Source organism: Caretta caretta, chromosome 5, assembly GCF_965140235.1.
Source record: "Caretta caretta isolate rCarCar2 chromosome 5, rCarCar1.hap1, whole genome shotgun sequence".
Classification (NCBI taxonomy): domain Eukaryota; kingdom Metazoa; phylum Chordata; order Testudines; family Cheloniidae; genus Caretta; species Caretta caretta.
Genome location: NC_134210.1, coordinates 128,017,398 through 128,032,677, shown reverse-complemented (window position 1 = coordinate 128,032,677; position 15,280 = coordinate 128,017,398). Strand labels below are relative to the sequence as shown.

The 15,280-nt window shown below is 47.0% G+C and overlaps 1 protein-coding gene and 1 long non-coding RNA gene across 6 annotated transcripts in view; one reads left to right on the top strand and one right to left on the bottom strand.

Annotated features, from left to right (window-relative positions):
- The first annotated feature begins 216 nt into the window (after positions 1-216).
- Positions 217-15,280, top strand: part of GNE (glucosamine (UDP-N-acetyl)-2-epimerase/N-acetylmannosamine kinase) — a 62,842-nt gene continuing 47,778 nt past the window's right edge. The window contains exon 1 of one of the 2 annotated variants that reach the window (XM_048849977.2): positions 217-529. In XM_048849977.2, coding sequence (XP_048705934.1) covers positions 341-529 — 189 coding nt within the window. In that variant the 5' untranslated portion in view covers positions 217-340. The remainder of the gene's footprint in view (positions 530-15,280) is intronic. The other variant, XM_048849979.2, reaches the window with a different exon arrangement.
- Positions 2,691-15,196, bottom strand: LOC125636605 (uncharacterized). 4 transcript variants are annotated; one of them, XR_012668673.1, is made up of 3 exons: positions 14,873-15,196; positions 5,387-6,755; positions 2,691-3,421 (listed from the first exon to the last, which is right to left on the bottom strand). It is a non-coding gene; the product is annotated as an uncharacterized LOC125636605 (long non-coding RNA). The 4 variants fall into 4 exon arrangements; XR_007356653.2 differs by having other exon boundaries at positions 2,691-2,894; XR_012668674.1 differs by having other exon boundaries at positions 14,953-15,196.

Genomic DNA, 15,280 nt, shown 5'->3' with positions numbered 1-15,280 from the left:
TATGGTGTCCTGATGCCCAGCAGAGTATTGTTTTCTCTAGGTTTTTAGAGGACTGGAAGCATGTGTAACAACTGCTGAAGGTTCAACAGGCCAAGGAAAAGCTCTGGCCCCGAGAGGGCAGATGGGGCTGAGAATCTACAAACCAGGCTTTCTCAGCCAGCCAGCTCTCAGGAAAAGGCAGCCTGGCATTCGCTGCTCCTTGGCAGATCCAGGCAGCTGAAGAGACTGCAATGACTTTAGTGGAAAAGTAAACGTGGCGTGTGTGTGTGTGTGTTTCCTCCCTCCCCAGGACTGGAAGGGGGAAGAAGAGATTCAGCCGCTGGCCGGCAGGCATCTGGGCATGACTCAGAGCCCCGGTCTGACTGGCCGAGGGGTGGGGCGTCTGGGTCGGGATGGAATTCAGGTGCCTCGCTCCAGCTCCACGGTGGCAGCTGACGCCGGGGAGCCCGCAGCGGCTCTGTTCGTCCAGCGCGGCAGGATGGGCTCGAACCTGCACCCTCGCAGGCAGCGGGGCGTCGGAGGGCCGCATGTAAGTGAGCCCGCAGGAGCAGAGCGAGCCCACAGGCGAAGGGGGGAGGGAGGGACACAGGATAACTGAACGTCTGCTTTAAACGTGGCTTCTCTGGCTTGCATGGGCGGCGGAGCATCCTGCCTTTCTCAGCTGGTGCGGGGAAGCAAGGGCTGGTATTTGCATTTCTCCAGTGGAGGCGGAAATTGTATGAAGGGTTTGTGGTTTTTTCCTTCTGTTTGCCGCTACAGTGGCAAGCCATGAATGGAGCGGGCTTTGTCTTCCTCCCTTTCCTCTTCTCGGCCATGTGAGGCAGGTCTATTTCCAAACAAAGGAGCAATGGCCAGGAATATATATATCTATATACTAAAGGAGTGCATCTGAAGAAGTGGGTTTTTTACCCACGAAAGCTTATGCCCAAATAAATGTTAGCCTTTAAGGTGCCACCGGACTCCTCGTGGCTGCAGACTAACACGGCTACCCCTCTGATACTTAAAGTAGGGAGGTCGCTTTACAGTCTAATTTGACTTGCTTGTTAAGTGATGTTGCTGCTTTAAGACCCTGGTGTCCTTGCTTCTTTATCTGAGGAAATCTGACACAGGTCACTGGAGTAAATTAATCCCCAGGCTGCAGAAAGAGGAAGCTCTGCCTTGTGCTGATTTGTGCTGGGAGTTGTTGTGGGTTCAGTTGTTTTGTTTTTTTATGAGTTTTATTATAATCTGTGGAAAGCAGGCGACTTGTGAAAGTCGCCTGTCTTTGTTACAAGCCATTTCCATGCAGCAACCACAACAAAGTCGCAAGCACGAAAAATGCAGTGTTGCTGTTGTGTGATCTGTCATTCAGGGAGATAAATCTTGTGAAAATATTAGAGGAGGAAGGATGGTCCTGTGTTTAAAACACAGGCCTGAGAGCCAGAGGAAATACCAGCCCTGCTGAATTCAGTGAGTGTTCCCATTGACTTCCATAGGGCCAGGATTCTCTCTCTCGCTGCCCCCACCCCCACCCCCGGTTCCTATCAGACTTCATGTGTCACCTTGGACAAGTCACTTAGCTTTCTTGTGCCTCGGCTTCTTCATTTGTCAAATGGTGACAGTGATTAGCAGCTGTGAGGTTTGGTTTGTAAAGCACATTGAAATTCTTGGACGAAAGGCACTGTACATATGCAAAGTAGTATTCTTTTTATACAGCATCTATTTCCATCCGTTTTCGTCTATAGCCAGATGTTGGGACATCTGGCAACTTCCTAAAGCTGACGTTTTATTTCTTATCAAGTTATTTCCCCACCCCCACTCCCCCACCTCTGTACTCCTTGGGTGGAAAAGATTTCAGTTATGCTGCTCTGTTGATAGCACTTGGAGTTTAGGAGACTCCGATTCCAAGCGTGGTGTTAATAATAATAATAAATAATAAATAGTAATGATGTTTGTTATGACAGTGCCTGAGGCAGAATGGGACCCCATTGTGCTAGGCGCTGTACAATAGTAGATGGTCCCTGCCTGGAAAGTTTACAATCAAATTCAACCAGACAGCCAGGGTGGGGAAGGGGTAGACAAATAGTGTAAGCTATATTAATTCCACAATTTATTTGGGGGGAGGGTTAGTTAGGAGGAGATCAGTTAAATGGGAAGGGAAGCAGGGTGAAGGGGACAGAGGAGAGGAGAAGAAGGTAAGAGAGGCAGGAGTGAAGTCAGGCTGAGATGAAGAGACTGGGGGAAGGAAAGAGTTGGAGCCAATAGCCAGTCAGCAGAGGGCAGGAGTCTAGGCTGTTCAAGACCCCAGGAGGCATTGCTGTGCCTTCCCTGGGTTGGAGATGCTAGCTGTAATACCCGGATACTGCTCTGTGCCACGTTGTGAACTGTACTGTCCTACTGAACAGACACTGATGGGCCCATGCTCAGCATACTGAGGATGACGTTCCCTCCACCCATGTAAAGTCTGTGGGCCAGATCCTCAGCTGGCTTAAACTGGCATAGCTTCTCTGACACATCAGTGAAGCTACACCAATTTATACCAGCTGAGGATCTGACCCTGATTATTCAGGATCTGTGATTTGACATTCACCCCCCCCCCATCCTCCCAGAATCTGAATGTTTTGTCACTTAACCTGGAATCACCCCTCTCCATTCCCCAGTGATTCCCGCAGAAACATGCTTTGCTGCCTCCCCCCTCCCCCCCTCCCCAGCCAGCCTGGCCAGGTTTGACCTCAGCTCTAGCATCCACTGGGTTAGCAATGTACAGTTGTGTCGCAAAATGCAGATTCTGGAGGCTCCTTCTCCACTGGTGTTTGTTCACAGCCGCTCCCTCAAGTGACACTGGCATTGATTAGCCTTGGAGGAGATCATGGCTACAGATTCACCTCGGGTGTCCAGTCTGAAGAGAATGCAATCTAAAAGAGGTTTTAGAGGTTCAGGAGAGGAAGATGTTTTTTCTAGCATGAATGCACAGGGAACCCGACAGACCGACCTTGGTGCCACAGCTCCAGCAACAATGGCCTTTGTATTCAATAAACGCCTTGATCCCACAGCTGGATCCATGTAAGCAGCCAGAGAACCACTTCCAAGATGCAGGCCTTAATTTATACCCCAAATTAGGGTTTGCAGAAAAAGCCTTCTAATGTCAATGAAACTATTTCTGTGACACTTATTTTTTTTAAACAATAATTCCAATGAAAACAGCATGAAGTGCGAGTGGTAGCTTATATGATCTTCCCCGGTGTAGCCACTGTGGATGAAACTCAAGCCTAGCCTCTGCTCCATTGCATTAAGAGCATTTTCAGCTCCTATAGTGTCTGGCAGTAGCATTGGGGATTTAAGCTAAGACAGCTCATTTGATTTAGGTGTTATATGTCAGCCTCTGGCTACTGCTTGGAGCAATATTTAGGTCCTCGGGAGAGCGAGATTCATCCCTTTTCATCTGCAAGCAGGACAACAATAATATTTAGCATTTTAGGCCTGCTGTAGGCCCAGGAATTCCCAACCCTCCATGAGAAACAAATGCCACCACTTGAAACATGACACGTGTTCTAACATAAACAAATCATGTGTCTACAGCCCAGGCTCCCACATCAGAGCCTGTACAGCTGTGGATTTCCACTATATTAACACTAGCTCACTGGAGGATCAGGGCTTATCATAGGACAGTAGTAAATCAGGTGGGGGCATCTGCTAAATACCTGCCATTACAATAATTCTAGTTAAGATCTAAACAAAAGCCAATCTTCCTTTAAAAAACAAGCAAACAGAAAGGCCTGTTTAACTTGATACAGGCTTTGATGCAAAGAGCTTCAGCATGGTATCTGCAAAAAGAAAAGGAGTACTTGTGGCACCTTAGAGACTAAGGTGCCACAAGTACTCCTTTTCTTTCTGTGACTACAGACTAACACGGCTGTTACTCTGAAACCAGCATGGTATCTGTCATTCAGGGCTTAATTTGTACCAGCACCTCTAGGCTTGGCAGTTCAGAGCCCCGGCACCTCTGGGCTTGCTGCATCAGTTACGAATGAAAAGAAAATTGTTTAAACTGTGGCACCTAATGGCATGAACCCTGGCCCCCTTTTCATTACAAATTAAGCACTGCTGTCATAGTTTATAAAACCAGTGTGATCTAGTAACGCCTTTGGGATTTGAAAGTGAAATGAAATTGGTTTCCTTCGTAAACGATAAGGAGTACTTGTGGCACCTTAGAGACTAACCAATTTATTTGAGCATGAGCTTTCCGTCATATCGGATGTAGCTCACGAAAGCTCATGCTCAAATAAATTGGTTAGTCTCTAAGGTGCCACAAGTCCTCCTTTTCTTTTTGCGAAGACAGACTAACACGGCTGTTACTCCTTTTCTTTTTACTCTGAAACCTGTCACTTCGTAAATGATGTTCTCCAACAATAAACATTGGTTTATTATCATGACTTTGTTAAGAGAGGGGATAAAACACATCATACCCTAACAGTCCATTAAGGACCTAATCCAGCTTCCATGGACTTCAATGGAGAGACTCCCATTGATTTCAATCACAGCTGGATTATACCCAACCGGCCAGCTTGTGGCAGTGAATTCCTGGCCCTTGTTAGGAGCAATCTGAAGCCAGCCTGCCCCACAGGGAGTCCCATGTTGCACACAGAGAGAGACACAATGTCTCCTAGAGCTCTCTGCACTATGCAGGGGGCACCTCCCACTGTGCCCATCCAGCCATTAGAAACATGTAGCATGCACTACTCTTTGCAACCATTTTAGGTTGCCTAAGGAAATCTGGGGACTCAGAAGCAAAAGAGACATATGGGCAAAATGAAGATCTTCATGCTTTTGTGCACAGCCCTTTAAAAAAGCAGGGTGTCTTCCATGCAAATTAAAGAGAGGCACGCATGTATTGCACTGTTTTGTTAATCGGTATGTTTGGAGAAAATCCTATAACCAGAGTAGGACTGGCAATATAGTTACTGACCTGGGGAAAGAAAATGAATACTCATAACTTTTAAGAAATTAATATAGCCAAGTCGACTCCTAATCCTGCTCTATCAACAGTGAATTTATAATAACCAGCACTGGTTTTAAAATGTTCAGTGGGGGCGGGGGGGAAATTACCTTTAAAACTGGTTTCTTACTGGTCAAATTTGCTATTGACTGATCTTCTCTGATGTCTACTAAATTATTATTATTACTATTTCTATATGAGAGTGTCAAGAGGCCCCAAGTCCACTGTGCCAGGTGCTGCACAAACAAATAGAGAAGTCCTGATCCTATTGAAGGCAAAGTCCCATTGACTTCAGTGGAGCCAGGACTGTGAGAAACAGTCCCTGCCCTGAAGAACTTATACGGTGTAAGTAGACACAACAGACAAAAGGTGGGAGGGGAAACTGAGGCACAGAGAGGGGACGTGACTTACCCAATGTCACCTGGGAGTCCAATGGCAGAGTGAGAAATAGAACACAGGTCTTCTGAGTCCCAGTCCAGTGCTGCATGCACTAGATCACATTGCCTCTCAGAATTGAACTACAGTTCACCAGGGTCCTTGGATCTGGGTTAAAAATGTGAAATATAAAATAGGGCAGCAAGACACAGTGTGATGCTGCATTTCTTATTATCAGCTTGTATTACAAAAAGATAATTTCTTTTTGAATATTACTTGATAATTTAAACTGAAAAAAATCATGAAGAACGATCAGTAGACGATCAGTTTCAGTTCTTCCCCCCTCAAGCAAATATGTGCAGTAATATCTGTCCTCAGAGCCTACTTTATTTAACATCGAGTCTTTCCCACCAGAAGCATCACCAGCCTCTGTTGTTTTGTTGATATTGAGAAATGTATTACTGTTGCTTCATGCTTTATACTGCAGCTGGACCTAGGCTGCTCACGATGTTAGATTCCTGCGTGGCTGGCAGCGTGCTCAAAAGATAACACCAAGGTCACGAGCACCAGAGAAGATAAGTACAGTTCCACAGAAAAAAGCTCTAACGTGGATTTAAGGTCTGTGATGTCTTGTAGCATTCCTATTGTTTTCAACATAAAATAAGATTTAATTTTTGAAAAAAGGTTCTTGACGTTATATTTGTAAAAACTGAACTTCAATGGGAGTACGCACATGCTTAAGTGGTGTGCTGGATTGGGGTCCAAATAAACAGATAAAGGGTAAGGAATGGGATACAACAAAAAGGATATTATTTATTAGGCACAGATCAAGAGCCGCAATCATGGACATTACGCTGGTGCTGTACAAGCACAGAACAAAAGCAGTGAAATTGAACTGCTTCTTATTAATTCACAGTAGAAATAACTTTTCTTTTTAATGTTCTTCTTATGTGAGAGAATAACTTTTAACTCAGTGGAACTATCACATGCATAAAGCTACTTGTTCTTAAGTTTTTGCCAGATCAAGGCCTTAGGATACAAATAGCTCTTTATAAAACATAAGGTAGTGGTTTTTAATATGTTTTTGAGTTAATTTCCTTTTAAAAAGTCCTGCAGCCTTTCCCCAAGTTCCCACAGAATCTGGGGCAGAAATTCCATACGTCCTGCTCCATCTGAAAGCAGTGGCGCCAATGGATGGAAGATTAGGCCCATTGACTGCAGTCTTGATGCTTTTTAAAAAATAATCACACTTATTTCTCCGTTTTTGACATGCTGTTGTTTTAACCCAAGTCCAAGGACCCTGGTGTCAGACTTCAGGGTGGGCAGCAGAGCACTTAAACATAAAATGTCGTTCATTTTGAGAGGCAGTGTGTATGATGTAGTGTAGTGTTCAAGATGACATCAACTGAAAGCAATGAAAGAAAAATATTTCTGTTTTTCAGTTCTCTTTCCACGTTTGACAGCACTCTGTATCGTTAGTTTCACTGTTTCTCCTGAGCTGTCAGTTTCCTTTGTTGTGTGACAGACCCTTACATACAGCCACTCCCTGTAACCCACTCTTTTTAAAAAAACTGACTAGATTCCAACCTGTTCAGTATTGGTTGAAGCACTCCTGCAAGAGACAACCAGTTCAGCACAAAGTGGAATTAATCACCTGTTTACAAAAGTAACGTCAAACCCTACTGCTGAGCTCAAAAAGTAGAGCTGGGACGAATCCCCTGCTTGGATCTGATCTGTACACAAATCCAGCAATTTGCTCAGGTCCATATTCACACAAAAGTCATCTGAAAACAAAGATTGATGATGGCCACTGCCATGAGGTGACACCCAATGTTAAGTATGGTCCAGTTCCGCCCACCACCCCCTCACCCGCACAGCCTGCTTCCTGCACCCCAACTCCTAGCACTCATCTCCCACCCACCCTTAGCACGCATGTTCCGACCCGCTCCATTTCAGTAACCAGATTAATTTGCTTAGAGAGACAGCACAGATAGCATGCTAGACTGGAATTTAATAGACGGGGGTTCTATTCCCAGCTCTTCTGCTGGTTGACCTGGGGCAAATCACTTACATCATCTCTTCCCTCCACCATTTGTCTGTCTTGTGTATTTAGACTGTAATCTTTTGAGGGCGTGGACTATCTCTGTGTACAGCCCCTAGCACAATGGGGCTAGGAACCCAGTTAGGGCCTCTAGGTGCTACTAGAAGCCCCGATTCAGGAAAGTGTATGCTTACATCTATCTCTAGTCAGCAAAGCACATGCTTAATTTTAAGCATGTGTGCTTTGCTGAATAGAGATGGACGTAAGCCTATGCCTAAGTGCTTTGTTGAATAAGAATGGTTTCAGAGTAACAGCCGTGTTAGTCTGTATTCACAAAAAGAAAAGGAGTACTTGTGGCACCTTAGAGACTAACCAATTTATTTGAGCATGAGCTTTCGTGAGCTACAGCTCACCGCATCTGATGAAGTGAGCTGTAGCTCACGAAAGCTCATACTCAAATAAATTGCAGGGGGGGGAAGGGGGGGGGAGGAGACGCAATCTTAGTGCCAGAGTCCAGGCTACGTTATGGGTTTTGTGCAGTGTTTTAGGATGTAATGATGTCAGTTTCTCAATATTGAGCTGTATCAGACTAGAGGTCTTATTTGGCTTTTGTCCATTGCATACATGATTTGAGTAAGGACAAGTAGCTCCATTCATTCCTGTGTAGCTGCAACTAAAGATTTATTTTGCGTATGTTTATTTTCTGCGTAAATCATAGTTTGAACAATTTAAACAAGCAGGAAGTTTCCCTAAGTCAACTGCAGGGTGACGTTCTTGTAGGAGTATATCCTGGTTTGTTAGCCAGACTTACATTAGCTGTTCCATTCAGGGCTGAGCCAGGGTTGTGGATTTTGACTCATGTTTACCAAGTTTATTGAAGCTAATGAAAATTGAGGCTCTAAGATATTGGTGTGGGTCAGGCAGGTGCTGTACATCCGTCCTCACACAGCAGTGCTAATTCACCCCAATACGTGCGACACACTGGCAGGGCGGCTCTACAGCACCTCTTGAGCAGATTGCCAGTTGTGTCCGGGTGGGTTTTTGATGTGCACAAATGAGGACAAGACAAGACCATTATATCCATCTTCACTTGTAACCAAATGAGCCTAGGGCTTCCGAGCTACATGCCTTAAGTGCAGGGGGACTGGACTAGATGACTATGGAGGTCCCTTCTAGTCCTACACTTCTGTGATTATAGGCCTGATCCAAAGCGCAATGGGAGCCTATTGGCTTCAATGGACTTTGGATCAGGTCCCTATCTGACTCTTCCACCCATGTTAATCCCCACAATGGGGGTTGCTTTTTCTTTTCGTCCGAATCAAGATGTCACTCTACAGCAGGTGCAGGCAAACTTTTTGGCCCGAGGGATGTATCAGGTTTCGAAAATTGTATGGAGAGCTGGTTAGGGGAGAGGGGCGTGGCCCGGCCCCCACCCCCTATCGGTCCCCCCCGCTTCTCGCCCCCTGACAGCCCCCCCCTTGGGACTCCTGCCCCATACAACCCCCACCCCATTCCCTGACGGCCCCCCCGGGACCCCTGCCCCATCCAACCACCCCTTCTCTCTGTCCCCTGACCGCCCCCGGAACCTCTGCCCCTGACTGCCCCCCCGCCGCCCTATCCAACCCCCACTTTCCTTCCTTACTGCCTCCCCGGGACCCCTACCCCATCCAACCACCCCTTCTCCATGTCCCCTGACTGCCCCCCACTGCCCCATCCAACCCCTCCCTCCTTCCTGACTGCTCTAATATTTTTCTTTGGTGCTTATAACAAGTAGTACTTGTTGCTTGGTACTGTTATAGTAAATTCACACAGGGCAGGGGTGGGCAAACTTTTTGGCCCGAGGACCACATCGGGATGCAAAACTGTATGGAGGGCCGCGCAGGGAAGGCTGTGCCTCCCCAAACAGCCTGGCCCCTGCCCCCTATCCACCCCTTCCCACTCCCTGACTGCCCCCCTCAGAGCCCCTGACCCATCCAACCCTCCCCCCTGCTCCTTGTCCCCTGACTGCCCCCACCCGGGACCTCACCCCCTAGCCTACCCCCACTGCTCCCTCTCCCCTGACTGCCCCCCCGACCCCTATTCACACCCCCACCCCCTGACAGGCCCCCCAGGACCCCACCCCCTGTCCCCTGACTGTCCCCAGGACCTCCTGCCCTTTATCCAATCCCCCCACTCCATGCCCCCTTACCATGCAGCTGAGAGCAGCAGGAGCTCGCAGCCCCGCCACCCAGCTGGAGCCAGCTGTGCTCCCGGCATGGCTGCAGGGGAGGGGTGACAGCAGGGGAGGTACTGGGGGCTAGCCTCCCTGGCCAGGAGCTCAAGGGCTGGGCAGGACGGTCCTGCGGTACATCCATTACTGAGGTAATTCACAGTGACTGTGCCCTAGGGACAAGACTTTCAAAAGTGACTAGTGATTTGGGTGCCCAACTTTAGATACCTTGCAGGGGCCTGATTCTTAGACAATGCTGAGCGGCTGTCCTGTAAAGTTCAGACCCCTGTTAAGGTGATTTAAGTTTGGCTGCCTCGTCTCTGCTGTGCCCAACGTTGCGAGTTGCTTTTAAAAATCTTGGCCTGAATTTTCACATCCCTGTCATTAGTTAGGTCTCAATTTCAGTATAAATACACTTAATGCAAATGAAGAGTTAGTTATACAAAGGAACACGAAGTAGCTCCATCTTAGATGCAGTACATGCTGACAACTGGCTAGTCCTAGACGCTTTACTCAGGCAAAACTCCCATGCAAAGAAACGCAGCATCAGAGTCCCATAGCGTAAATGAAATGTATGTTAAAATCACTTTTGTAATATGGTATTTGGCTAGTACAATGGTCTCCATAGCCATGAATTAGTGACTATTACACTGGTAATACGGTATGCAGGTCAGTTGTGGTACCCCCTTAGATGTTTGGTAGCATGCTGAGTGCACCACATGTGCTGAGGCACTAGAATTGTCCATTTTTTTGGGACATATTCCTGAAGGTTTCATCACAGGACATAATCTTTAATTACATATTAATCTTTAATTCCTGGAGATTCCATGACACTCCTAGAGGCACATGCCATTGTAGGTACTCCAGCCGCCAGGCCTTTCGGGCTCTGGCCCTCAGTGGGTGCCCATACTTACTCCCAGATGCTGATGTTTAACAAAGGAGGCTTTTCTAGGACTGCTGGAAATAAATACTACAACTTCCCCAGGTACCACTGCTTTGGGTTACCAACAAAAAATGATACAACCCATAACAGGCCCCAGCCCAGCCCCTAAGAGCACTCCAGTCCAGTCGGATGAAGGTGGGGGTCTGCCAGCCCAGTGCTAGGGATGCTCAATCCAGGCCACCCCTTGCCCTGGAGTCAATCATGCACCAGCTGCAGCTCCCTTGGACAGAATCCAGTCCTTTTATCCCACATGTGTAGCCTCATTTGGGCCCACCCACACAGATCTCTATTTGTAGGCCATTAGGTTATCCGCCAGCTGCAGCTACCATGGGCCCCCTTGACGGCAAAAGGCTGCATCCCATTCTGAGCGCTTCAGTCCCAGCTCCTAAACTGACTGGCTTTGTCACTGCTGCTTCCGCTCCTTCTGGTGCTAAATCCCACTAACTTCCCTTTCCCAGACTAGAGCAATGAGGGAGCTTTCTTCTAACTGGATGTTGCATGGGAAGGTTAGCGCAGTACCCAGTAAGGAGCCAGCAGCATTTCATTCACAAAGAGGGTAGCTGAATGTAGGTTAAGTAGAAGTGTAACTTTATTAAGCCCTGTGATGTGATTTGCCACCTCTGAGATACAAACCAATGGGACATCCAGGATGATCCTGAACCCCTAAAACTGGACAGCTGGTCATGTGCACTGAGCACCCATTCAGAGGTCCCAGGATGGCTACCTCAAACAGGATGATCCCAGGACAACCTGGACAGGTGGCTGTCCCACCTGTGGACAGCCCTGTCCATGTCGCTGAGTTGCTGCCAGCCTAATTTCCCAGGTTCCCTGTTCCACTGGTGTCCTGTCCATAACAGTCCCTCCAGGGAACACTGGCCCTCTTGACTCCAGTTCCACTGAACATGATACAAGCAGGTTCATTACGATACTTTTCATGTCGTCTTCTGCTATTGCTTGTATTAACAAGGTCAGAGAGAGAGAGTATTCACTTCAAAAAAATTGTGGCTAGCAAAGCTAGCATTAGATGGACAGGTGCACTCTTCAGGAGAAATTAGCCAGTGCCTTTTATCAGTAACAGGGACAACGTTTTAGGATATTAAACTTATTGAATGATGCAAAAATACTGTAGTTGTGTTGGTTCTGCCATGTGCCAATTTTATTATTTTCAGACCACCTTGGTAGACCTCTTGATTCTCTCTCTCATATCCTATGGGCTCCTGATACTTTCTGCTGCACTACCCACAGCCTCCATGGGCTACAGGTCATGAATATTGGACCTGCAGCAAATTAAAGAGAGGATTGCCCACTTTGTAATATCAAAACCCCTCTGAGCGACTGGGGGATGCAAATCAAGAACTGGAGAGAAGTGTTGTGTAAATAAGGTCCCCACCTCCTGCACTCTGCTATTCCTTGTCCAGAATCTGTCCCTCTTCCCACAATCTCACACCGGGGCTGCAAGGGTTACTACAGCTTTGCACAGGTACGAGAGGGGAGGAGAAGTCCAACTGTTCTTTGTCATCCCTGAGGCCCCAATCTGGCAGGGAGCCCTATGATGGCCCCACTGCAGTCAATTGGGCTCTGCATGGGCACAGGGGTTCATCTTCACAGAGATCATTACAGATTTGGAGTGACCAAGGCTTGCTGAAGCAGGGCAGGGTAGAGTGTTGCCTCTGTCACTGCCTAGTCTTCAGTGGTAATAGTGGGGCCTGCTCTCTAAGGCTCTAGGGATGTGGAGAGAGTTCCCTCAGTCTTTGAAGTAGGAGAGGATGCCTTGGTCCACATACCTGATGATGCAAAAAGAAAAGGAGTACTTGTGGCACCTTAGAGACTAACCAATTTATTTGAGCATGAGCTTTCGTGAGCTACAGCTCACTTCATCAGATGCATACTGTGGAAACTGCAGAAGACATCATATACACAGAGACCATGAAACAATACCTCCTCCCACCCCACTCTCCTGCTGGTAATACCTTATCTAAAGTGATCACTCTCCTTACAATGTGTATGATAATCAAGTTGGGCCATTTCCAGCACAAATCCAGGTTTTCTCACCCTCTCTCCCCTCCCCCCCCCACACAAACTCACTCTCCTGCTGGTAATAGCCCATCCAAAGTGACCACTCTCTTTACAATGTGTATGAAAATCAAGGTGGGCCATTTCCAGCACAAATCCAGGTTTTCTCACCCCCCACCCCCCCAAAAAACACACACACAAACTCACTCTCCTGCTGGTAATAGCTTATCCAAAGTGACCACTCTCCCTACAATGTGCATGATAATCAAGGTGGGCCATTTCCAGCACAAATCCAGGTTTTCTCACCCCCCACCCCCCCCCAAAAAACACACACACAAACTCACTCTCCTGCTGGCAATAGCTCATCCAAACTGACCACTCTCCTTACAATTTATTTGAGCATGAGCTTTCGTGAGCTACAGCTCACGAAAGCTCATGCTCAAATAAATTGGTTAGTCTCTAAGGTGCCACAAGTCCTCCTTTTCTTTTTGCGAATACAGACAAACACGGCTGTTACTCTGAAACCTCTCCTTACAATGTGTATGATAATCAAGGTGTGCCATTTCCAGCATAAATCCAAGTTTAACCAGAACGTCTGGGGGGGGGGGGGGTATTATGCAAGGTAGCCTATTTCCCCTTGTTTTTCCTACCCCCCCCCCCCAAGACGTTCTGGTTAAACTTGGATTTATGCTGGAAATGGCCCACCTTGATTATCATGCACATTGTAGGGAGAGTGGTCACTTTGGATGAACTATTACCAGCAGTAGAGTGAGTTTGTGTGTGTATGGGGGTGGGGGGTGAGAAAACCTGGATTTGTGCTGGAAATGGCCCACCTTGATTTTCATACACATTGTAAGGAGAGTGATCACTTTAGATAAGGTATTACTAGCAGGAGAGTGGGGTGGGAGGAGGTATTGTTTCATGGTCTCTGTGTATATAACGTCTTCTGCAGTTTCCACAGTATGCATCCGATGAAGTGAGCTGTAGCTCACGAAAGCTTATGCTCAAATAAATTGGTTAGTCTCTAAGGTGCCACAAGTACTCCTTTTCTTTTTGTGAATACAGACTAACACGGATGTTACTCTGATACCTGATGATGTGAGGGGGGGCGGGGAGGGTGGCAAAGCAAGAGGGCAAGTGTTCATCCTTACAGGACTCTTTCTTCTTTCTGTTTTAGAAAAGATTGAATTGCGGGCTGCTGGACACACCATTATAGTATAATACCTCTGTAGACAGTCGATTAAAAGGCTAAGGATTCTGCATAAATAAACCCCTGCAACTCCGCAGATTTCCGCGGACTGTTTTTGCGGAGTGCGGATCAGATGTAGATACAAATGTTATATCCACGCAGGGCTCTATACATAAAGGATCATTAATCCCCAACACACTTAAATCCACGTGTGTATTTCTTGTGCAGCCATGAGAAACATTCAAAATATATCTTTTCAAAAAAGGCTAATTAACTCTGAAAGATCATTAAACTTTTCATTCCAGTGAATGCATTTTCACGAAATCATATCAGGGACCAAAGAAATGTGCAAAGGACACAGTGCACTAATGTATAGTGACATTTTTAAACATGCATAGAGTTTTAAGCAATGTGCACAATATACATAAATATTCACTGTTATGCAGAAATTTATGAAAACAGCTTAAGTCTGCCAGGAATTCAGTCCAGGGTCCCTCCCAGCTGCTGCTTCTACCTCCGATCAGCATTTCAAATTAGGATCCTCACGGTTGTAATGGTAATCTGAGAAGAAGGCATACTGCAATTATGTATAAGTCACTGGCGCTTTGAAAGGCCATGACTCACTGTTGCAGCACAGCCCATTTTGGGGACTTACTGTATGTCCTACAGTTAATTCTTTTGCTTTCCACAAAACTCAGTGAAGTGAGACGCTGGAATTTTTCTGAAGACAAACCCTGCAGTCGTTATTCAAGACTGACTCAGGCAAAATTCCCCTTCAAGTAAATAAAGATCTTAACTACATAAACACTTAATATTTGTCCCGTTAAAGTTTTTATGTTCATTAACGCGGCTGCTACTCTGAAAGCTGCTAAAAACTACACCTCAGAAAGGGTATGCTCTTTCCTCCAAAGAAAAGAGAAGTGTGCTCCAGTCCACATGCTCGCCATTTACACATGCGTCTACTCTCTTCCAGACACATCCAGCAGCAGCAGCAGCAGAAATTAGGGCTAATAGGCTTGTGATGGAAAGAGACAGAAGTGTAGGGGCACAGAGCCTCTCCACTTGCTATATTGATGTGTGTTCATCAGTGCAATTTTGCTTGAGAAAATAACCCAGAATGCAAGTACCTGATGCCCACAGGCTAGACAGGATTGATATTTCGTTAGCACCAGAAGATTTGCCACAGCAAAGCAGACTCTCGGCTCACCTCTCGAGTGCAGTAGCTAGCCTTTGGTAAAGGCCAGTACGTGATCCATCAAAGGAAGAGTCACAGTCATAAATACTAACCCTAGCCAACCACACTTCTCCATACCTGCAACACAAAGACTGTCATGGGGGTTGTCCCCAAAGCAGAACGGTGCCGGACATCGATTACCAGGGGATGGGAGGCTGGGGAGGGGGCGGGAGGGGCTACGAAGGGCGCCCCCCCCATCTGGATCTGTGAGGGGAAGGGCCGCGCGCCCAGCGGTTGTGGGCGGGGCTAAGCTCCCCCACGCCGGGGGCTGTGAGGGGAGGGGCTCTCTGACGAGCCGTCC